The following is a 25,697-nucleotide window of genomic DNA, read 5'->3' as shown; positions in this document are numbered from 1 at the left end:
TGTAATTGTTTTATTTTCCCTCTTCCTTTTAGCATGTAGGTTCCTACGCCAGGACTTTCTCCCTACTGTCTCATTACCTACTACTCTTGTTCATCACAAACTGTACACACTTCACCTCTTTCATGGGATCTCATCTCCAGGACCCCAACCCTTCTCTGTCCTCATTTTGCACCTTTTTCATTGGCTCTAAAACCTAATAATTGCACCCAAGCCTATGGGTACAGGTTTCAACTTGTGCAGAATAATCTCCCTTGCATCTGTAGCTGTGTTAAGAGTTGGGGATGCATCTAGCATCCCGCCAGTTGGGATACTGGAGTTCATGTGACCAACGGCGTAATCCTGACACCACTTGGAACCCTAACACTGGAGCCCCTACCACAGACATCCCAAAGGTAAGTATTGGCGTCACTGTTAGGACCCGGGAAGGAAGGGGGATTTAGTGTTATGCAATGAGGCTGTTTACAGTATCCGCTGCTCTCGGAGTCTTTGTCCTAGCGGCCACCCCTTAGTGTCTTAGTTCTAGCCATCCCAACGGCCGGGATCCCAGACCCAACCCAAGACTTGTAGTGCTATTTTTTAATTGTATACTGTATTGCACAGTTTTCAGTCTTGAACAGTGTCATCATGTGTCTTGCTACTTTCCCACTGTACAGTGCTGCGAACAACATGTGGCACCCTATAAATAAAGTATTATAACAATAATAGTAATAATAATAATATAATTATGTCATATCAATAGTAGTGTGTTTAGCTAGAATTAGGAAGGAAGTGTACTAACATAACAATGATATACATGCGTTTTCACAACCACTCCCCGTTAACACCAAGCAATCCCCATTGCAAGTGGGATCGCAGCAGCACCTTGATGCATGTGCAATGCGGTCGCAGCACATGTGCAGTCTGCCAATAATCGCTCACTTGCTTGAACATCAGCCATAGCGTACAAACATGAATTAGGCCCATAGTTGTAAGCTGTTCTTTATGGCTACTAAAAGAGCATTTGGGCCCACTAACGTGACCAAAACACAAGCTATGTCTTGCTTGTTTTTGAGATCCATGCTGATGGTGACATAATACACCAGCAATACAACAGTTAAATCAGGAATACAGCAGTCTCCTCTGATGGACTATTCATTATTAGAGTTGCATAATAAATACGGGAAAACATGAATGTATAAAAGTAGATGAGAGAGGTACTAATAGCTTTGTGAACACTACTATATCAGTGAAATAATCTCTTGTTTTCCCATTAAGTGATATCACAATTTACAACTTCCTAATGAAAAGATAAAGTTATATAGCACCATCTGTCTGCTATTTCCAATTTGCTGTATCACATGCATGTATTGAAGGTAGCCTTCTTCTTATAGAGGATAAGGACTAATGACAAGAATTTGGTAGAGATGTGCGTAGAGCCTTCTTTCCAATTATGTGTTTTGGTTTTGGATCTGTATCTCGTTCATTTAATAAACTATGCAAAATAAAAAAACTGTCAGCAATGCTCCAAACAGCGTATAATGCAAAGAAAAGATGTGCAAGATGGAATTGTCCTTGGGCCCTCTCACCAACAGTGCCACACAATAGTCAGAAATGGTAGTCGAACACTGCAGTTGACCTTCACCAAGAGCATCGCACAATACGTGTATGAGTCAGAAATGGTAGTCGAACACTGCGGTCAACATTCACCCATAGCATTGAACAATACGTGTATAAGACAGAAATGGTAGTCGAACACTGCGGTTGACCTTCACCAACAGCGTCACACAATCTGTGTATGAGTGAGAAATGGTAGTCGAACACTGCAGTTGACCTTCACCAACAGCATTGCACAATACGTATACGAGTACAAAATAATATTATACGGAGGTCTGACCGGCAGTGTCACAGTACTTAAAACTACTTAAATATAGATTGTATAGTACACTGGGGTACAGCACAAACCAAAAAAAATTTTTTTGTTATAGTTATATTTTTATGCTTTTGTTTTTAGCGTTTATTATTTTTATTTTACACTGGGATGGAGCCCCTGGATGGAAGGACAGAGCACCCCCTGGAATGACAGGGCAGAGCTGAAAGAGCACCCCTGGACTGATACAGCAGAGTTGATGGAGCCCCACCTGGACTGATACAGCAGAGCTCATGGAGAACCTCTGGACTGATACACCCCACACCAAATATACACAGTACTGACGGACACCTCTGTCCAGTACATTCTCCATAGCCAGAGTGAAGATTGCGCAGATCAAGTTTATGGAAACCAAAACCAGCGGAAATCAGACAGCGGGAAGATGACATTCGGCCTCTCTGTGAGATCAGAGTCTGGCGGGAAAACCCGAACCGGACTCTGATCCCAGCTTGGATCCCAATGTTCATGTGGGTCAGGTTCTCAGAGAATCAGACTCGCTCATCTCTAGTTTTTGTTCAGGGTATAATAAGACACATTAAAAATACACTGGCATTTATCATGTTTGAACCCTTCATTATGTACCCTTGATGAACTATTGCCTTAAAACATTTTTTTTGTAAACCATGCAGTACTGTATACCAGATTTTAGTTTAGAATGGAACAAGGGGAAATTCAATGAAAGATATTTATAAAAACGGTACATAGGCAATAAAACTGTGCTGAAAGCTATAGCAACAAGGGGCGGATCCGGAAGAAAATGAAAGGGGGGGGGCCACCATGATAGGGGAACGATAATAGTTATATTTACATGCACCTAAGGCACGCATGCTCCCAGATAAGAGGAGTAGTATCACAGGGGGCGTGGCCTCACAGAATACGCCATCAGGTAATGATTGGCTGTAGGAGCGCATTCTGGTTTATTGCCAATGTTTCACCCTGATGAAAGGCTCATTGGACCTTGAAATGTTGGTCACCTGTTCCATTAGTGATGGGAGCCTGGAAGGCACCCCAGCACAATATAATTATAGTTTTTAGTTGGTGGTGGCAGGTGCAGCATACCTTGTTTTGGGCACTGCATTAAGACTCAGACTGCAGGACATGAACTGCCCATCTTTGATTAGCAGAAGCAGCCAGCTGGATCTCCAACAAGCAGCATAAGAATTCTGCAGGACACAATCACACAGGTCGCCTTCTCAAAGCTCAGCTGAGTTTGACTGCACCTAGCATGGTGGTAAAGGAAGTGGAGGAGGAAGTGCTGGGAAACTGTGCGGTGCAGTGAGGGCTAATGAAGCCTTCTGCACCGTCATAAGTAACAGTCTTACTCGATGCTGGCATTTGAACCCCGTGCCTGGGCTGGACTCTGGTTGGCAGTGGGGGAGGTAGGTTGCAGTGTGAGGAGGGGGAGGCTGGAGCTGCAGCTCCAGCATCCCCATTGGTTACCACACGGACTTGCTGTTACAGCAGCGGTGGGTCCTAGTGCCTGCCGACTCTATTATCAAATCTGACTGACGGAAATAGCAGTGGTGCTGCTGCTGTTCTCCTTTTGCAAAAAAAAGAGTCAGAAAAAACAGGGGGGGCACGAGCCCGAGTGCCCCCCCCCACCCCCGGATCCGCCTATGATAGCAACCAATCAAATTCTACCTGTTATGTTAGAGCACAGTTTAGACAATGAAAGCAAAGCTCTGATTGGTTATGATTTACAGTACTGTTTTTCAATTAACGGGTTTACTGTTTACAATGTCTCCTCTCACTCATCAGAGCAGCATCAACCACTCCTCCTGGCATGATACTTATCTGTGAGAAAGTTTTAACTGACACGCTAGTTATTTTAATACATTCACTGCACTGTTAGCACCTTTAATATACGTATGCTTTAGCAGACATTTTTATTCACAAATCACATCTTTTTAACCTGCCAATGTGAGCTTTGCATTGCATTATAAAAACAAAAGTAAAACAAACTGGTACTCGGCACTGTATCCAAAAATGGAGACAGAAGAGCTGGTTGCACAAAGGCAATCCTGAAACATTAAGGGGAACATGTACTAAGCAGTGATAAAAGTGGAGAAGTGAGCCAGAGGAGAAGTTGCCCATGGCAAGCAATCAGCTGCTTTGTATGGTTTTATAGCATGCAAATTATAAATGTTACGTCAATGCTGATTGGTTGCCATGGCCAACTTCTCCTCTGGCTCACTTCTCCACTTTTATCACTGCTTAGTACATGTCCCCCTAAGTGTATTTTACTAAAGTTCTAATTGTTAATTTGGTTTAATGAGAAGATTTGTGCAATGTAAAAGCCAGTTCACCATTCTTTAATGCACAGGCTCTATGTTCTGCTTTGCAATAACACCAGTGTGCCTGTGTATAGTATATGGTTTACGACACTTAAACTGTATCTGCAGTAACATGGCGGTCTATTTACTAAGCCTTGAATGGGTATAAAGTGGACGGAGATAAAGTAGCAGCCAATCAGCTACAAACTGTCATGTCAAAGGTTTGAAAAATAGCAGTTAGGAGCAGGTTGGCTGGTACTTTAACCCGTCCCACTTTATTTCCACCCAAGGCATATTAAATAGACCCCATGGTTATATAGTTAAGGCCCTTCTGTGAGGAACACAAAATGGAACAAAACACACAAGTGTAATACACCCATAATGGTACATTTTTATGCAAACACTTTCAACAACATGTTTTATAGTTTTAGGATTTTTTTTAATTTTTACTTTTATGCGACTTTTGTTTTCTTATAAATACACTTTGTACCTTCTATTGACTACAGTAATTTTATCATGTACCTGTTGTCAACCTCACTTACTGTAGATTATAGAAATCAATATTCCTAAATAAAAAGTTTCCTAAGCAAGAAATTATGGTATTGATACATGGTATCTGGTCTCCGGTCTGCATGTTGATCACACTTAGGTCGACATGCATTCGGTCAACCACTATTGGTCGACATGCAATAGGTCGACATGGTTACTAGGTCGACGTGAGTTTTTCACAATTTTTTAAAACTTTTTCATACTTTATGATCCACATGGACTATAATTGGGAACGATAACCTGTGCTGAGCGCAGCGGAGCGAGGCACCTTGCCCGAAGCATGGCAAGTGAAGCGAGGGAACACGGTGCGCTAATTGGGGTTCCCAGTCACTCTACGAAGAAAATGACCCCAATTTAAAACAAACAAACCTTGTGTTGATCTTTTGTCATGTCAACCTTGTTCATGTTGACTTAATGCTTGTGTTGACCTATTTCAGGTGTCAACTTAGTTACTGTCGACCAATATTGGTCAACCTAGACACTGTGGACCTAAGTATGGTCGACCCTATGATCCACACCCCTGATACAGCACAATGCTGCCTGCTGTGGGAGAACATAAGATGCCTTTGGTTAAGGATGTAGCACTTCTGACACCCTTTGGTCTCAGCTACCCTATACTCATAAAACTACTCTCTTTTCTTAAGCCATCTGCACCTCGTTTACCTGTAACTCTGTGTCTACGTTTGCTACCCCAGCCCCCTTGAATATTAGCTCAAATAATCATCCTCTTGTAAAGGTTTCCTTTGTCCCAGTTATATTTTCTAATGTTGCTTTTTCTCTTGTCTCAGCTTTTTAGCAATTAAGTGTTTCGCGGAAAAGCTCTGGAATCCACTATTTATGAACACATTTTAAAAATGTCAACATACAGTGTGCTTGCATTTTAGATTTTGTTGTTTTTTGTATTACATACATACCAGGCTAGCTAAAATTACTCTTTTTACTTACTGCACTCATTATGTTATCAGGTACATTGTGACAACCCACACTATGAAGGTTCATAGACTAGTGAGGCTTTTCAAATGCTGGTCATAAATTTAGTAATTGTGTTATTGACAGTCTGATTATTTTATAGTGAAAAATGCCATTATTTCTTTAAAATATATTTTGTTTTTAAAAGCAAATAAATTATATAAGTCAATAAGAAAAAGAAAAATGAAAGTACATTAATCTTATTTCAGCAGTGAGGGTTCTTTTCAATCTTTGAAATGTCATTTTGGATTAGCAGTTTTGTACAGAAGCAAGCCAACATGTTTCAAACAAAAGAATACAGACTTATTTCAGTGCACTCAAGGTCAACTAAATGGATCATAAGTAATACTTTGAATTGGTTTCACCAAAATGAAATGCTCAGCTAAAGATATTGGAATGAAGTTTATTTCTGCACAACAGAATTGATGCACACCATAAAGTGTCTTGCGAGTGAACATTAGAACAAATATTATATTTCTGGAATAAGACAGTATTGGTTTTACAAATGTGAAACCTCAGAGAGGTACTGCATGTTATTATTCTTTGCACTTTGCTACCATATGGAAGGGTGAAAGTTGACATACTGTACACTCCTTACTTTTGTATTTGAATCTATATATTATATAAAAAAAAGAATATATGTATTTAATGTACTAATCTTTCTAAATATGGCCATACACTTTAAGATATCTGTACAAACTTCCAACTAGTTGGCACCAAAATCTGGTAATGTATGGGAGCAAATGACAATCGACCATTTTGCTCCCAAATTCTGGAAAACAGGCAAAAATGGTCATGCAGACAAATTGATGAAATCCATTTGCTTTGGCCAATTTGTCTGAACGAACATTTTTGACCATTTACCATTATTTGATAGCACATGGTCAACTGTCATTTGTTTCCATACATTACCAGATGTTCGTTCCAACCAGCCAACTGGTTAGATGGTTGGATAGATAATCTTAAAGGAATATGGCCACCTTAAAACTATGCTTAATTTTATAATCTTACATTTATGCTTTGACGTGAGCGGCAGCTCGGAGAACTTGTTCATTTCATAAAAAGTTTTCTGTGCAATAAACCTGCATTCATATACATGAATGTAATATGCATAAATGGCCCATGGAGTGCTTCTCTACAGCCCCTGGATCATTTATCTGTGTACAGATTCAGTGGTCTATTCATAAAGCAGTGAAAAGAGTGGAGAAGTGAGCCAGTGGAGAAGTTGCCCTTGGCAACCAATCAGCATTAATGTAATATTTGTCAAGTGCATTCTATACTATTATAAGTAGCAGCTGATTGGTTGCCATAGGCAACTTATCCACTTGCTCACTTCTCCACTCTTTTCACTGCTTCATGAATAGACCCCACAATAAGGTAACTCAAACTTTTATTTTCACATTAATCCACAGCAGTTAATAAAAAAAGTAGAAATGGTGCTATTACCTCTATTAACATCTGTTTTCTGTGTTTAATTCTAAATCCTGCTTAAACTATCAAAATTATTGTTCAATTAGTGACACTAGTGCTTTATTTTTACATTAAACTATAGTTCTAACTGTACAATGTGTTTTGCTTAGTGTGACTGCTATGCACCTTGGAGATGCATTATGCCTGGTATGCATAAATGTATTAAAACATCTGTAGACCACTTTTGTCTGATTAATGATCTAATATTTGTTTTGTACTCGTCTCATAAACCCTTAAGTCACAGACGCTTTGCATATATCGAAAAATAAATATCTGGGGCCAGATGCAATGACACCCGAGTTCAGCTGCCATGCGGGATTACTTTTTTTTAAAGGGGCAAACATTTATAAAGCATGGTTTAGCTACCCACACAGCCACCAAACTCAGACTTCATTTCATCCTGCCACCACTGGTAATTTCTGCTTTTGTTTTGCACATTTTTAATTATACTATTGTGGTATTAAAACTATTGTTTAGTTAAGGGATACATTTAATTAAATATGCTGATATCACCATATAGACTGGACTATTCCTTGCTCTCCCGTGAGGTCATCATTTACTACTTTTGTATTTAGAAAGCAGCTTTGTGATTATTTTCATTGCCTCAGAATAGAACAATGTTGCCTTGCCATACAAAGATATTCCTGAAAAGCACAGAATACAGCTAGAAATAAAAAGCAATTTATTGAGTAGGAGATGTAACAGGTCATGTGTAAGTGCAGAATAATAAAAGTAAAGTAAAAATAGATACAAAAGAGAAATCAGGGGCATGAATACATTTGAAATATTCTCATTTATGTTCTATTTACTTTTTTTTAATATTTGCTGTTATAACAAGTTATGTTGATGTGGAATACAATACATTTCATCCTTGGCCACATCATTTTTTTAAGATCACTTGGTCCAAAATACAAATTTTTATGATCCAACTAGTGTTTCAACACTTGTCTAGATCTATAATTGTTTATCAGTGACCATTGGCTTAACTTCTTATAGGCTGTACGATTGGGAGATCAATTTTTGCAAACCTAAAGGATTAAAACACCAAAACAAGGAAACAATGGCCAGTATGTCTGTTTTAAGAACATTGCAGGGCTGTTGAGGAAAAACAGCCTATGTTTTGAAGTAAGGTTTATATATAATCTTATGTGCCCTGCTCACAATTACATTTAGTGCATCATTTGTGCCAGAAGCAACATTTTTCTACATATTGTCATATAGTGATAAATGTTAAATTCATCTGAAATATCATGCATACCATCATTAGAATAGTCCCACTCCGAGGTGGCATCAAAAAGAATGGATAAGTACTTGATTCATAACACTAAGCAAAAACCACAGACTAAGGGTGTGTACACATGGTGAGATAAATCTGGGAGATTTTGACTATATAGTCAAAATCTTATGAAAAGTAAGTGCATATCTCATGGTGCTAGACAGCTTGCAATACAGATTCGATCCCGATGCGCGTTCCCGTGGGGTCCGTATCGTAAGGCTAGATAGACTGTGCAGGCAAGTCAATCTTGACTATCTAGTGTACAATCTAGTACAAAGTATAGTCAAAATTGGCAATTAGTCAAAATCGTACATAGACAATCTCAAGCACAGATGGTCAAAATCTGTACAATCTGTGCTATCTGGGCTCTGGGGGAGTTCAAGGGAAATCGCATAGTCAAAATCGAACATAGCAGGGATCTCACCGTGTGTACACACCCTAAGGATACATTTACGACTGCCATAAAAGAAATAAAACTCTCCCTGCAAAGAGATTTTATTAAGTAACTATTTCATCATAATGACCATTCTGTCATTTGAAAACTTTCACTTTCCATGATACCAATGATTAACTGAACAACACTAATAAAAAAATATACAATAATAAAATACTACTACTACTACATTACAACCATTAAACGCTTCTCAATAACCTTTGTGTTGTGTCTTCATTTGCATGTTGGAACAATATGGTGTGACTTCTATTCCACGTCCACTCTATTTACACTTACAGAAACAGGATTGTAATGTATTGATGGCTTAGCATTTGTAATTTTGTCGCAATTGTGGCAGAGTACAGATGCACGATCTTGCGTGGCGAGAGACCGGTCACGGCTCAGTCATATTGATTCCCATCTCTTGCCTTTTTCTCAGATTAGCATTTTCAGAGCACTGCTATAGCACGCAGATACACGAGATAGAAAACAGAGTATGTATACCTTGCGCTATTTTCGCATTAGCAATGCTAAAATTATGCAAACTGAGTAAAATTTGATTGAAAAAGGACGCATGTGATGCCTAATAGGGCTATTTGAGGATAGGTATATGCAGACATGTGTTCATTATTTATGCGTTTAGTTGACGCATATACAGAGCTGAATTCAAGACAGCGGTCATTACTCTTACTTTGTGTGTACACTTGGTTTGATGCCCATCATCATCATCATCAATGCACCCTTGCTCCATCCCATTGGTGGAAAAAATGTGTGTGAAAACATGACAATTTTGCCTCTGTATCATCCCCATTGTCTCTTAACTACAGAAGTTACTTTCGGTTGTGCAAACATTGCGGCAAATTACTAAACTTTTTTGCCACTGCTACACATAGACAAGTTACACACATCGGGGCAGATATAATGACCCCCAAGTTTGGCAGGCGTGTGGGATGCTGGCTGAACTTGGATATTATTAAAAGGGGAAATCATTTACAAGGCAAAACCATGCCTTGCAAGTGATTGCCCCCTTAAAAAAAGTCAGAGTTCATCCGGCATCCCACACAGCCACCGAACTCGGGTGTCATTACATCCGGCCCATAGGGTTTTTCCTTTTTCTTTTTTATGAGCCATATGTTATACCCTTTTTCCACCAAACAAATAACCCAGGTTATTGCCGGGGGGAACCTGGGTTGACATTTGATCTTAAAGCAGCTACCAGGGTCGAACCCGGAAAGGACGCGTACAACCGTGAAGTGTAAACGGAGCGACCCAGGTTATGGGTTATGCTTAAAAGCTGTGTATGCAGAGGCCTGCATCAAAGGAGTGTCTGTGACAGTCAAGGCAGACACGCGTCAGACACAGGTGCACTGTGAACAGGGATGAGCCGGGAATAACCTGGGTCCAAGGTATAGTATGAAAGGTCCGAGTCCTGGCTCTAACGTGGGTTGGAATCATGTTCAAAAACCCTGTCAGACTCTGCATTTTAGTGGAAAAGGGTATTAGACATTGAAGGGTAGAAAAACAGTTTATAAAACGCACTGTGGGGGGGAAAAAAAACCTAGGTGTTACAAGAAGATAATTAGAATTTATTAATTTAAACTAGTAGCAAGAAGAAAGTTTATATTTAGTGAATTTATACAATCGCTCTTAACCAAAAGGAGCCAGATGAAATTACTCTGTATTTGTTTTAATTAGAATTTAAGTAAATACTGCAGACTACCAGAAATGCAAGGTTGTGCCAAATATAATGAAATGTATGGTCTATTTTAATTACATGCAGGAATTTCCAACAAGTACAGGAACAAAATAAATTTGAATACTGATTTACTTATAGATGCTATTTTCTACTGTATATATTTCTTAGCCATACTTATGCTATGCTTCTTTTGTACGCATTCGCTTTATCATTTCAGTATGGAGAATTCTGCTGTATATAATTTGGGGTATTCAGTATTTTTTGTTCTCTGTATATTACAGATAAGGATATGCTTGCATTGATTTAAACGAAAGATTATACATGGTAGCAGAGCCGGCCCTAACCAATATTATGCCCTAGGCAAGATTTTGGCTGGTGCCCCCTAGCACAACAGCTTGTTCTGCCTCTGACAGTGCACCCCTTTCCCAGCACCATCACCCCTCACCCACAGCAGTCCTTATTTTGTTTTTCCTATCACCTATATTTTAAATAGGAACAGTGTGCACATTCACCGCACAGCCCAAAAAGGGGTATGATTTTGCTGGTAAGGGGCACAATAGTACCCCCAATTCAAACTATGCTACACAGTAGTGCAACTTTATTCATATTTTCTCATGTGTTAGTGTCCCTAATTCACGTAACATCACACAGTAGTACCACTATACCTTATATACATTACTCCTCACAGTAGTGCCCCTTATTCACATTACACCACACCATATTGCTCTTATTTACATTAGACAATACAATAGTGCCCTTTCTATACATTATGCCACACAGTAGAGCACCTTATACACATAATGCCACACATTAGTAATGCATTTATACACATAATACCACACAGTAATGCCCCTTACACATGACACATTATTAATGCCCTTATACACATAATGTCCCTTACACACATATGCTGCACATTATTAATGCCCTTATACACATAATGACACACACAGTGCCCCTTACATATTTGCTGCACATTATTAATGCATTATTACATGAGACACATAATGCTCCTTACACATACGCTGAACACTACTGCACAACCAACCCACTCACGCGGCCGCTAACACTGTGCCCTCTGCCTCTGCTTCAATGCAGATGTGTCCTCATAAATCTTGCCTCCATGGTGCTAGAATGCACAAGCAGCTTCTGCTGATTAAAGTGATATGCAGCATGTCTATATACTGTGTGACTGTGGCTGTATCTGCATCTGCATCTGCATATGAAATGCTACACACAGAATACAGGCATGCCAGATATAATTTTAATCAGCAGCAGCTGCTGATACCCATTTGCATACCAAATGCCCTAGGCATTTGCCTAGTTTACCTATGCCTAGGGCCGTCTCCGCATGGTAGTATATATTTTAAAGTGTACTTAGAACGGTATACTACTGTACTTGCAGCTAAATTCTTCAAAACTGTGACACAACGGGGTATATTTACTAAGGTCCCGATTTTGACCGAGATGCCGTTTTTTCTTCAAAGTGTCATCTCGGTAATTTACTAAGCAAAAATCACGGCAGTGATGAGGGCATTCGTAATATTTTGGAAGTCCTAGGAAAAAATCACGAATCAATACACCATCGGTCAAATACGCCTGCAATTTGGTAGAAAATCGGGAATTTACTAAAAAGTGCAAAACACAAACACTGCCGACAATAGCCAAACACTGCCGTGCTAAAATACAAATCGTGAAAAAGTGCTAAAAAAAAAAAACAGACCTGCTTTTTTATCCCGTGTTTGTATAGGCATGCACGGATCCATGAGATCCGTGCATGTTTTTCAGTGGGAAGGGGTGGGAAATGTTATAATTTTTCACACAAAAAAAAAAAATGTGTGGGGTCCCCCCTCCTAAACCAAACCAGCCTCGGGCTCTTTGAGCCGGCCCTGGTTGCAAAAATATGGGGGAAAAAATTGACAGGGGTTCCCCCATATTTAAGCAACCAGCACCGGGCTCTGCGCCTGGTCCTGGTTCCAAAAATACGGGGGACAAAAAGCGTAGGGGTCCCCCGTATTTTTGAAACCAGCACCGGGCTCCACTAGCTGGACAGATAATGCCACAGCCGGGGGTCACTTTTATACAGTGCCTTGCGGCCGTGGCATCAAATATCCAACTAGTCACCCCTGGCCGGGGTACCCTGGGGGAGTGGGGACCCCTTCAATCAAGGGGTCCCCCCCCCAGCCAGGGGTGAAGCCCGAGGCTGTCCCCACCATCCAATGGGCTGCGGATGGGGGGCCGATAGCCTTTGTTGAAAGTAATGAATATTGTTTTTAGTAGCAGTACTACAAGTCCCAGCAAGCCTCCCCCGCAAGCTGGTACTTGGAGAACCACAAGTACCAGCATGCGGCGGAAAACCGGGCCCGCTGGTACCTGTAGTACTACTACTAAAAAAATACCCCAATAAAGACATTACACACACACACCTTGAAAGTATAACTTTAATGCATACATACACACCACCATATACACATACTTACCTTATGTTCACACGAGGGTCGGTCCTCTTCTCCAGTAGAATCCATGGTGTACTGTTGAAAAAATCCTACTCACCAAATCCAGTGTAGAGGGCTACTCGGATAATCCATTTGTAATCCACGTACTTGTAAAAATAAAAAAACGGGACACCCGACCACGAACTGAAAGGGCCCCATGTTTTCACATGGGACCCCTTTCCCCGAATGCCAGAAACCCCCTCTGACTGATGTCTAAGTGGGTTTCTTCAGCCAATCAGGGAGCGCCACATTGTGGCACCCTCCTGATCGGCTGTGTGCTCCTGTACTGTCTGACAGGCGGCACACGGCAGTGTTACAATGTAGCGCCTATGCGCTCCATTGTAACCAATGGTGGGAACTTTGAGGTCAGCGGTTGACCGAAAGTGACCTCACCGCTGACCACAAAGTTCCCACCATTGGTTACAATGGAGCGCATAGGCGCTACATTGTAACACTGCCGTGTGCCGCCTGTCAGACAGTACAGGAGCACACAGCCGATCAGGTGGGTGCCACAACGTGGCGCTCCCTGATTGGCTGAAGAAACCCACTTAGACATCAGTCAGAGGGGGTTTCTGGCATTCGGGGAAAGGGGTCCCATGTGAAAACATGGGGCCCCTTTCAGTTCGTGGTCGGGTGTCCCGTTTTTTTATTTTTACAAGTACGTGGATTACAAATGGATTATCCGAGGAGCCCTCTACACTGGATTTGGTGAGTAGGATTTTTTCAACAGGTACACCATGGATTCTACTGGAGAAGAGGACCGACCCTCGTGTGAACATAAGGTAAGCATGTGTATATGGTGGTGTGTATGTATGCATTAAAGTTATACTTTCAAGGTGTGTGTGTAATGTCTTTATTGGGGTATTTTTTTAGTAGTAGTACTACAGGTACCAGCGGGCCCGGTTTTCTGCCGCATGCTGGTACTTGTGGTTCTCCAAGTACCAGCTTGCGGGGGAGGCTTGCTGGGACTTGTAGCACTGCTACTAAAAACAATATTCATAACTTTCAACAAAGGCTATCAGCCCCCCATCCGCAGCCCATTGGATGTGGGGACAGCCTCGGGCTTCACCCCTGGCCCTTGGGTGGCTGGGGGGGGGACCCCTTGATTGAAGGGGTCCCCACTCCCCCAGGGTACCCCGGCCAGGGGTGACTAGTTGGATATTTGATGCCACGGCCGCAAGGCACTGTATAAAAGTGACCCCCGGCTGTGGCATTATCTGTCCAGCTAGTGGAGCCTGGTGCTGGTTTCAAAAATACGGGGGACCCCTACGCTTTTTGTCCTCCGTATTTTTGGAACCAGGACCAGGCGCAGAGCCCGGTGCTGGTTGCTTAAATATGGGGGAACCCCTGTCAATTTTTTTCCCATATTTTTGCAACCAGGGCCGGCTCAAAGAGCCCGAGGCTGGTTTGGTTTAGGAGGGGGGACCCCACGCAATTTTTTTTTTAAGTTTAAACATTTTTTTTTTTTTTACAAGGTGCACAATGAAGCCCTGCACGGATCTCTCAGATCCGGCCGAGATTCATTGTATTAAAGTCGGCAGTGTTTTACAAGTCACTCACGTAAAACACTGCCTAAAAAAATGAATGACATCGACATCGGAAAACCCGAAAATGCAGAATACGGCAGCTTAGTAAATTAGTCGTAATCAATTCAAAAAGTTGCATATTTACACTTTCGATGTCATTCGTGATTGAACTTTGACCTCAAATGGGAAAATACGATTCTTAGTAAATTTACCCCAACATATTCACCTCATTACTCATTTGAGCGCAGAAGTTTGTACATTTGTCCTCATTCTATTTCTAGACAAAATTGTAGCAAAAGAATCATGATTCTTTGCAAAAATGAATAGTTTTGCTAAAAAATTTAAAAATGCACAAAATTCGGCTCATCCCATCTTGTCATCGTATTTATTCATCACCACCTCCTTTCCCAAACCCACAATTCCAGCTGTACTAGAGACCTTTCTTTATTCCTATTTATCATCATCTATGAGAAAATAAACATAGAACGCGGAGGGTAGAAATAAATTAAAATATTTTGGAAAAGATGAATATATATATCATTAAGTTACTACAAACAGTGGTTTGATTAGCACAGTGTCACCATTATGCTATCACCACCAAACTGATGAGTCAGCTCTCCAGCCTAATAATTACTACAGCTGCTACAGTCAAGGTCAGCATTTCAAACAGCAGCCTTAGGAAAATTTCTTTCAGTCCTCATTATACTGTACATATTCCTCACTAGCCAGTTCAAACAACATTTTGTATTAAAGCAAGATACAATAATCTTATGACTGCACATTACATACATTAAAAAGTAATACAATGTCAAGTCACATTTTCCCTTCATAGACAATCTAATTTACATACTATACTGTCAGCTTTGTTAAGTTCTTTAAAGGTTCAAAATGCAGGAGAGCTAATCATGGATTTACTGCTATAAGGAGTATTATTCCACAAGCCTGCTATGTATTCACAATGGTCATGCACAAAAGTATCAAAACCAAAACTATGGGGTATATTTACTAACGTTCAGGTTTACAAAAAAGATGTTGGTCATAGCAAACAATCAGATTCTACACTACGTAGACAAAAGTGATTGGACACACACACCCCACCCCCCACCTCCTCCCCTGGGCAAGCTCCTGCAGCAGACTCGTGTTCATGTAGATATAAAACACGTAGATGGGCACTGATTAGATCATTTGCTAATGAGCTGGCTTGCCGGAAGGAGCTAACTGATATTGAAAAGGGGATCATTGTAGGCTGTGTGATGTCATGTTTTCAGGGCAACAATGGACTGGTAAACAGAAAATTTGGTAAACCGGATGGACTGGCCAGCTCAGAGTTCAGATCTTAACCTCGTTGAGAACCTCTGGGATGAATTGGAGTGATTGGTGCATTCTAGACTGACTTGACCTTCTTCAGTGTCGCAGTTAGTCAATGTACTTAAGGCAGAATGGCAAAACATACCACCTGCTGTTGTCCAGGAACTTGTGGACAGTTTGCCAAGAAGGGTGTCTGCAGAAATCACTGCACATGGTGGACCAATAAATTGTAATAAGTACCAAAGTACTGATGTCAATAAAATCTCATTGATCTATTTGCTGTCAGTGAATAATCATTTTTGTTTTATATAGTGTAGCTACGGTTTCTTCACAAAGGTGCTAGATAAATTATATGTAGTTTCTGATTGGTTGCTTTGGGTAACATCTCTACTTTTGTAAACCCACAATTTAGCAAATATACCCAATGGATTTAGCTGAATGTATTAAATTGCAATTATCAAAAGATCAGATTCCTATTAATTAAACAGTAAATGGAAATCAAATGAATAGATAGCAAATCCAGTCAATATTGAATATGAAAGATTATAAATTGGCAATTGCCACACCAAAAAACTACCCACACTCTCTCTCTCTCCCCAGCACCCTCTCTCCATATGCAGCAAGGGTGAAACAGTCAGGAGTATTTTTACATTACATTTAATTAACTTTTAACATCACATTTGATTAACTTTAAAATAAATGTCATCTATTTTTCCACATATTAGTCTTGCAAAAACATCATTAATGCACAGAGGAGAATATGGAGTCCATAACAGACACAAATAGTACAAACAGCCTAAATTAAATGTTGCCACCTAATACGTTATATTGCCATCCAGTTTATATCTAAATTGCAAAAGAAACAGTTTATTTTTTTTCTACACACCAAACATATCACTGTTCTGTTTTAGAAAGTGTATACACAACAGAGGTAACAGTTGCCAAATGTCAGATTTTGCAATTAATCAAACCAGGAAATGTTTCTCTGTACAATTAAATCTGGTTTTTGTCTCCAGGATAGCCTATGGGTTTTGATGACAGAAGTTGACCTTAATCTCATTAAGTGTGGGATTTGTGATCAACCTGTTGCCTGGCGTGTGTTGCTGCTCGCTACTCTGACAATAGCCTATTAGTTTGATCACCATAGCAATTAGCTATACAATCATTCTGCAAATCAGGAATATCACATGTTATTTTCATGGATTGGATATCCAGTCATGATAAAAGATCACGCTGGTCTATGTCTTTTACAGGGACAAACAGTATTCTGAATGTATTTCTATCTAACTCAAGCTGTCCATAAAATGTCAGAACTTCTATTTTCTACTTAATCCAGACAGCTCACACAATTGATTGGTCACTGTTCAGGTAGTCATGTATGATCACATGACTTCACCACAGCAGGCGAAGGCTAATTTGCAGTCACTTGACTGACCTATGTTCAAAGTTTGACCTTCCAGTTCAATAAATCACCCTGAAAGCAACTTGAAAAAGCAAATCATTTTAAAACTGCATTATTATAATTGAAATATTATTATTTTTCATAGTTTTAACTATATTATAATATGTGGGAAAATCTTTGCAAACATTGATGGATGTGTAAGGCCTCAGACACTTTGGCCCCCTAGACAAGTGTTTACCAAATTATGTCCTGACACACCGTCAACAGTTCATATATTACTGATAATTTTATAGACCGCACCGTACGCGGGGGGGGGGGGGGGTCGAGTACCTAGAAACCCCCTTTGGCCGCTGATCTGTCGCCGCTGGTAGACGTTTTTTTTTTTTTTTTTAAGGCGGCTCATGTAGGTTGCTGCAGCTCCTCCTCAGCTCCTTACACTGTCTGTGTGACAGCGAGAAGCTGGCTGCCTGTAGGTGGAGCTGCAGTGAAGCGAGCAGCTCCTCTTAGGCACTGGTAATACATGGGGCTTGTGTGAAACAGTCAGGTGAGGCGGTGGTCAGCACTCCTAGTGAATCTGCAGTAGCCAGGTGCAACTCTCACAGACTGTATGTCGGGGGTGATGGAGGGGGCACGCTAAAATGAATTGCTGCAGTAATTAGTACAGCATGTACCTCCCCTAGCCAGCACTGTTTGTGTGAATAGCATGTGTATGGGTGCAGGGATGGGGGGCTGTGCTTCCTGTTAATCGGTGTGTGTGCATGTATATTGTGTATGTATGCATGTATGTATATTGTATGCATGCATACTGTGTATATAGGATATGTGCATGTATAGTGTGTGTATGCTTTGTGTCCACGTATGTATGTATGCTTGCTGTGTGCATGTATGTTGTGTATGTATACTGTGTGTGTATATATATGTATGCTGTGTGCATGTATGTATACTCTATGTGTATGTATGCTGTGTATATATGTTGTATGCATGCATGCATGTGTATATATATATATATATATATATATATATATATATATATATATATATATATATATATATATATATATATACACATATACACACACACACACATACACACGTACGGAAATCCCCCCCCCCCCTCCATGAAAATCCTGCATTTGCCACTGCGTACTTGACAATGATATCTAGAAGCCAGGCACATGCAGTGAGGTAAATGGCTGGCGAGGCACTGACTAGTACCAGAGCCAGATTTACTGTACACACAATATATGAGCCAAAGGGTTCATGTTTGCATTGTACAAAGATGCAGCAGTATGTACTGCTGGAAATGTGGTGAGTTTTGATCAGAGATGTGTGGAAAAGGTAAGCAGGGAAGGCATTGACTCACCTGCCATAGATTTTTTACTACAGAGTTTGGACTATAAAAATTATTAGACTACAACAAAATATTTCTAATATATTCTATTTTTCACACTGTATTTTTCAACTCTGGCATATATGTTAGTATGACAGGAAAGGCTCTGACTCCATTCACCGCAAGTCAATGCTAGAAGCTGATTGGGTCCAATACTCAAACCTCCACTTGTCCACTTTGGAAGGGTTGGTGCACCTCCACCTTAGTCTACTTGGTTGTGACAGAAATTATCCTACCTGTTAACGCATACAAATCCTGAAAACATGAACTATTTTGGGTACATGAGAATGGGATTTCGGAAAAACTGCTTGTCATGCAGTGTTGGTTATATCCACTGACTTGCAATTAGTGCTCACTGTCTGAACACTGTGGTTGGTGAACTTTGCCTGGCCAGATCGATTTTCCAAACTGTAAATGCATTTTCCAGCATATGAACCAGGCAAAATGATCTGGTAATATAGACTAGGTCAATTAAAGGAGGTCACAAAGTATGGACAATTCAACTTTTGGAACAGTTTTCATTCTAGCACCCAGCATCAGTCACAACCCGTGCAGTTCCGCTTTCCTGCATGGGGTGTCGCTCTATGCTCCAATGCTTCTAGCACAATTTGGTCTGTATCTCAGCAGTGAAATACAGACCAGAGTGAGGTAGAAGCACCAGAGCAGAGAGAAACACCCTAGACAGGAAAGAGGAACTGCACGGGTTGTGATAGGTGCATGGTGCTAGAATGAACACTAGTTTAAAGTACCTTCATTTTTCTACAGGTTGCAAGAATGCTGTAATCTACTGAATATCTGGTGAAGTGAGCTGTTTTGTGAGTGTAACCATTATTTAAAAGAATGCAGACTGTCAAATCATTGCATTATGATTTGGCCATGAAGTGCCCCAGTATTTATACCACTTCCCATTGGATAGGCTCAGTTCTCATAATCGGGCAGATGTATTAACCTGGAGAAGGCATAAGGAAGTGGTAAGTGCAAGGTGATAAACGCACTAGCCAATCAGCTCCAATATGCAAATTGACAGTTAGGAGCTGATTGGCTGGTGCGTTATCACCTTGCACTTATCACTGGTTTATCACTTCCTTATGCCTTCTCCAGGTTAATACATCTGCCTTAATATTCACTCAGGCTATTTTTAGAGGCTATAGATGACAGATGCACTTTAACTGTTTGCAAAATATGGACCTCATAAAAGAGTAATGATTATTTAATAATGCATTCATGAAAAAAGTACTTATGCTGGAGGTCACATAATTCAAAATTTTCAATATTACACCATTTGGTACTTAAGTTTTTTAATTACAAATTAGTTATGATGCAAGCTTGGTTTTCTCATTAATAATTATACATTCTCCAAATGAAGTAATTTGTATAAACTATGTTCACGTTAAAAGCAATTACCTCAAATAAAGTAAGCAATAGTTACGGTATATAGTTTGCCGTAAAATAAATAAAAAATAAATATACAGTATATAAATATGTATATCGATTGTTTAGATCAGTGGTTCCCAAACTCAGTCCTCAAGGACCCCCAACAATTCAGGTTTTCCAGGTCTCCTCACTGAATCAACAAGTGAAATAAATAGCTCCTCCCGTGGATCTTTTAAAATGTGTCAGTGAACAATGAGTACACCTGTGCACCTGCTATCCGACCTGTAAAACATGAGCTGTTTGGGGTCCTGAGGACTGAGTTTCAGAACCATTGGTTTAGTTTTCCAATGACTCTGGCTGTTTACAATAAACCCATACATTTTATCGGTTCCGGCATGAATGGTCGACCAAGTTATGGTTGACAGTCATTAGGTCGACCACTATTGGTCGACATTGACATGGTCGACATGGGCACATGGTCGACACATGAAAATGGTTGACACATGAAAGGTCGACACATGAAAAGGTCGACATGAGTTTTTTAACTTTTTTGTGTCGTTTTTTGCGTAAAGTGACTGGGAACCCCAATTAGTGCACCGCGTTCGCTCGCCATGCTTCGGGCATGGTGCCTTCGCTCTGCTACCGCTTCGCTCGGCACAGATTACCGTTCCAATCGTAGTCCACGTGAATCGTAAAGTATGGAAAAGTTCCCCAAAAGAAAAAAAAAAGTTAAAAACATCATGTCGACCTTTTCATGTGTCGACCTTTCATGTGTCGACCATGTGTCCATGTCAATGTCGACCAATAGTGGTCGACCTAATGACTGTCGACCATAACATGGTCGACCATGTGAACGGATACCCATTTTATCCATAAGATACAGTTTGGAGATTAAATACTTCATCTCAGCACAGGTACAATACTGCAGATGCAAGAGTATACTGCAACTATCAAATGAAATGCTTTTTCAGTAGGAAATTGGCAAGCGCTCAAGAGAGGGTGATCAGGTTTCACTTCCATTTTTTCAGATAATGGTACCAATCATTTTTGCATATTGTATGTTTCCATTTAACACTTTCAGTAAAATGCCCTTTGTTGTCTGTTAATCGATTGAAAATTCCATGTTGGAGCTACATCACTACCCTAGATAGACCATACATATATTGTGATAATATGAAGGTCGAGGGACTTATTTCCATTCTATGTGTAAATGGTGGTTCTAAATAGTGGAAGTAATGGGTAATCACGTTTTAGTTTTAAGTTGTCTTTAAAAGTTAGATACAGTTGTCAGAAGAGGAGATATTCAAATAGTCCAGGGTTACTGTTGTTTTCTGCAAATAATAGTGTAGCTAATCTATAAACGGTATATCCATTCAAAAATTTCAATTGGAAATTTTAAGTAACGGTGGAGAAAATCCAAAATGAAAATGTTTTCTTGAATTCATGCAATTTATAAAAAATAAATTAATTTGGATTTTTTTATGTCAATTAGTTAAGCATGCTTTGACTAAAATAATCCCCAATTTAGACATAACAACAAAAATCCCATAAAGTTACTTTTTATTGTGGGATGTAAGTCAACCCTCTGAAAGGAATACTGATATCTATGGCATACAATATGAAAGACACCCAATGAGCAACAGCCCTCACTTGCTTTGGGCATGTTGTCACTCTACAGGTGTTTTGGTGTACAGTTTGTGCATGAAGAAAGCTTCACCCACAAGTCTGGACCATGATGAAAGGGTTGTGTTAGTTCTTCTGGTTCTTAATGGCAGTTTCATTGAAAACTGTTTTCCAGATAGAAAATGCAGTCTTCATAATTTTGTGTTGGTATAATATTACTTTTTAAAAACTAATGACAAATAAAATTATTTTATGATTCGATTCATGTTAACACTCAAAAGGATATCTATATATGCAGGTCTCCTACATATCGATCTGTATAAAACACCATCTACTTATATTTTCTTAAAATACTGTAAATGTAAAAGAAAATGCATTTTTAACCAGCAAGAGTGCGCAAAGTAAAACATTTTCTTTACTACAATACCAGAAAATCTATACTTATACATGTTTCACTGCCATATTTCTATAGAAGTCAAGTTTGCATAACAAGTCATTGGACTTGGATCAATAAATAAAAACTCTGAAGTTTAATAGTTTAACTTTTTGTTCTTTATGCGTTGAAGGTTAAAATAATATAATCAAGCAAAAATATTTTAGTTATATAGTTTTTATTTCATCTCAATATCTCAAAAAGACATTACTTTCCTAGGTGCAAGACATTTGGATGACAGCACTTGCTAAGCAAAAGAACTATATATGAATAGCTGTATCTTAAACTGGTTACAGTGGGAAGATGACCTCTACTGGGCCATGTGTGCGGCCATAAACCCACTTGTATGGTAAATCAATAGATGATCCTGTTGATAGACTTTAAAGTCTACATTATATGCATTTTCATTATTTAAAGGTAATGGGAGATTACATTGCACTTTTTTTTAAATTGTGAAGTTGACAACAAAAGCAAAATATAGTTCTACTACACTTAACCGATCCAATTTATATTTTAAGCAATTAATTAGCATCATTTTATCTACTTAGACATCAGTAGCATCCAAAAATTACATTTATAAAAATCAACTGCCAGAAATATTGGATTTTGGCGGCTATTATCAGAACTGTCTCATCCAAAATAATCATTATTTTTTCTTTTCTGAGTGGAAAGACCATATTTATTGGCTTTTACTTTTCATCTGTCAAATAAAAAAATGCTTTATCTCCATTATTTTGCTTGAAGACACAGTTTATATGTTAACGCAAAACTATTTACTTGGTTAAGAATAATTGATCTGCCTGCAGCCTGCTGCAGGTGGACAAACAGTACTAAGTTGCTCAAACTTTTTAGGAGTTATATTGTTAAATGCAATTTAAATCCAATCTATAGTATTAACTTTTGGTAAAATGTAAAAGGTAACGATTCTCTTCTGAATGCATATTTTAAAGCAGTTGCAACCAGAATTATTTCATACAATAAAAAATTTTTGGGAATTTTGTAGAAATTTCAGAACCTCCACTAAAAATAATTAAAATGAGTGATTGGAAAGATTTAAAGATTATATTGTGCTGTTGTATACTTCTGGTGGTATATATATATATACACATACATACACAATGATGTAAAAATGTGTAAGTTGTCATCAATGGTAATAGAAAGGTGGTGACAAAAATCATTTAGATCTACTTGCAGTGTTTAAATTAACCAAGAACTCTATAAAACATTCATTAAGCAGAAGAACCTGATTGGTGTACAGTAGTTCACATTAGGCTGTTACAATCTGTACAAGTATAGTATTCATACTGGCTTGCATGCAGCCATTCCCAATATAAATGTGATTCTTTGTTGCACTTTGGTGGGAAAGATGCAACATCAGCATCAATGTAATTTTCTCAACAGAATGACTTTTGGACCTGAGACTTAAGCATATTTTATCCATTTATTGGAATTTATGAAATCCCCAGGAGATGAGGTGTTTTCAACATGTAAAAACTATGACTTTTGATTAGTCCACAACTATACCAAGTGCACCCCAGTGGTGCGATGTTAAATGGCAAATAGATGGCATTGTGGGCAAATCAAGAAATCAGATGACAAAAACTTTTCGAAGGCTATAAAAAACAGCAAAAACAGCAATGTCAACAAATTATTGACATTGACTTATGTTTTGTCACATTTTATTTGAATTTACACAGCTTCAGCAATAAAAGTATAAAATGTATGACGCAACTTTCCAGGATGCTAACTTCTAGAATATAAAAGAAAATATGTACATAAGATCAGTGGAAAATAACACTATAGTTTAAAAATAGAGCATAATCATTTTATAACACTACAGGTAATGTTTACAAACAGATTTGCCATTGTATTTTTACATTTATGAATCATCTACCCCCAAAAGATACATTAATCTCCTCTGAAAGAATGTGGTTTGAATTCTCTCCTCTTCATTTGCTATGAAAAGTGATTAAGCAATGAGTATAAACAGTTTATAATCTGGAGAGAACATGAGCCATTAATTTATTCCCTCAACAATAGGGGCAAAGGCATGATTATGCACACAGTACAAGTCAAACATTCCTCACTGTGTCTATCCATTCAGATCAAATAATTCTGTTGTCAAAACACTACTACATTATGACAAAGGATTTAGCTAGGATACATCTCATCTAGACATCTAACTAACTATGGGTGGATATTAGTGGAAATAAACAAAAAGAGAAAAATCTTAACACAGAAAAGTTCACCCCTCAAAACCCTGACACAGTGCAAATAATTGGGGCATATGGTGTTCAACACAGAACACAGCACTTTGTAATTAGATGTGTTATGTGGCTAATAGTAACCACTCATTAATAAAAAGTCTGATGACACATTAGTGATACCATGAGGTCTGTAAGATAACCACGCTGATTGCTTGTCTTTAAGCCAGGAGACGACCAACAGATCTCCCAGTGTTTCTCTAAAAATGACATTTCATTCACAATCCATGCAGTATGCATGCACAGCATCTAACATTACAGGAGACACTACAATTTACAATCAAGCAGTAACGAGTAGCATAAAAAGAACGATACACAGTAACTATGTATAAACAAAAGCACGTAAATATTTACCTTATAACTGTAGTAGTCTAAACACTGTGAAAAGTCCAGATTTGGTGATTCTCCACTCAGGGCATTGCCAGCAGCTGCTGGGTAAAACCTTACATCCATGTTTGAGTTTGTCAAGTTTCAGTTTTCACCCAGTCCTAATAGGTCAGCATTCAGATTCTTCCTTTAGTCTCAGGTGCAGATAAAATACAAGTTGCAGGAAGAAGCAAAGGGGGATTAAACAGCACAGATCTTCCAGGAAGGCAAAAACACAGAGCAGCAAGCAGGCTGGATGCTGGACGCAGGAGGCAGAAGTCTGGGAGCTTATTGTAGGCTGATGCAGGGCTGTTATTATTTATTTTAAAAGAAAGCTGCAAGGAGCTAAAACCACAGGACTTGCCTATGCATTGATCAGCAGCAGCTGCTATACACAAAGGAGCCACGCGCTTTAGTTATTGGGATCAGCAGCTCCCGTGCACAAGCCAGCACAGGGTGCTGATCAGAAACGGGACAACCCCCCCCGCACCAAATCAACAGTAAAAATAATAATTATTTAAAAAAAAAAACCCACAGCCCAAAGCAGAGATCACTGTCAAACCATAAAGGAGCAAAAATAATAATAATGCAAAACAAATTGTAAACTCCCAACAGATCCAGAGGACTTTATTCCACCAATAAGGATTTGTGCAAAGATGGATACATGAGTTTGTATTAAATGACCTCTCTGTCTGTTTAAAAGAAAGGAGGAGGGGTGGGGGCTTATTGAAGAACAAAACAAAACAAAAAAAAAAGTCTTTCCAGCCAACGGTTAGAGAGTGGAGTTTGAAGTGGTAGAGAGACTATAGCTGCTGCTGGCAGAGCTCCCTGGGAGAAATGAATAAGTAATAGGCAATGACAAGCAGGAGCCGGGGTCCCTCCCTCCCTGTGCCACTCCTACAGAGCGCAGCTGCTACTGTGTACACAGTGTGTACAGACTGATG

At 39.3% G+C, this 25,697-nt stretch overlaps 1 protein-coding gene across 1 annotated transcript in view; it reads right to left on the bottom strand.

Annotated features, from left to right (window-relative positions):
- Positions 1 to 25,648, bottom strand: part of TOX3 (TOX high mobility group box family member 3) — a 148,943-nt gene extending 123,295 nt beyond the window's left edge. The window contains exon 1 of the mRNA XM_063945310.1: positions 24,742 to 25,648. Coding sequence (XP_063801380.1) covers positions 24,742 to 24,840 — 99 coding nt within the window. The 5' untranslated portion in view covers positions 24,841 to 25,648. The remainder of the gene's footprint in view (positions 1 to 24,741) is intronic.
- Positions 25,649 to 25,697: the final 49 nt, after the last annotated feature.

This window comes from Pseudophryne corroboree, chromosome 11 (assembly GCF_028390025.1).
Source record: "Pseudophryne corroboree isolate aPseCor3 chromosome 11, aPseCor3.hap2, whole genome shotgun sequence".
Taxonomy (NCBI): Eukaryota; Metazoa; Chordata; class Amphibia; order Anura; family Myobatrachidae; genus Pseudophryne; species Pseudophryne corroboree.
The sequence above is the reverse complement of the archived record's forward strand: the minus strand, read 5'-3'. Positions and strand labels throughout refer to the sequence as shown.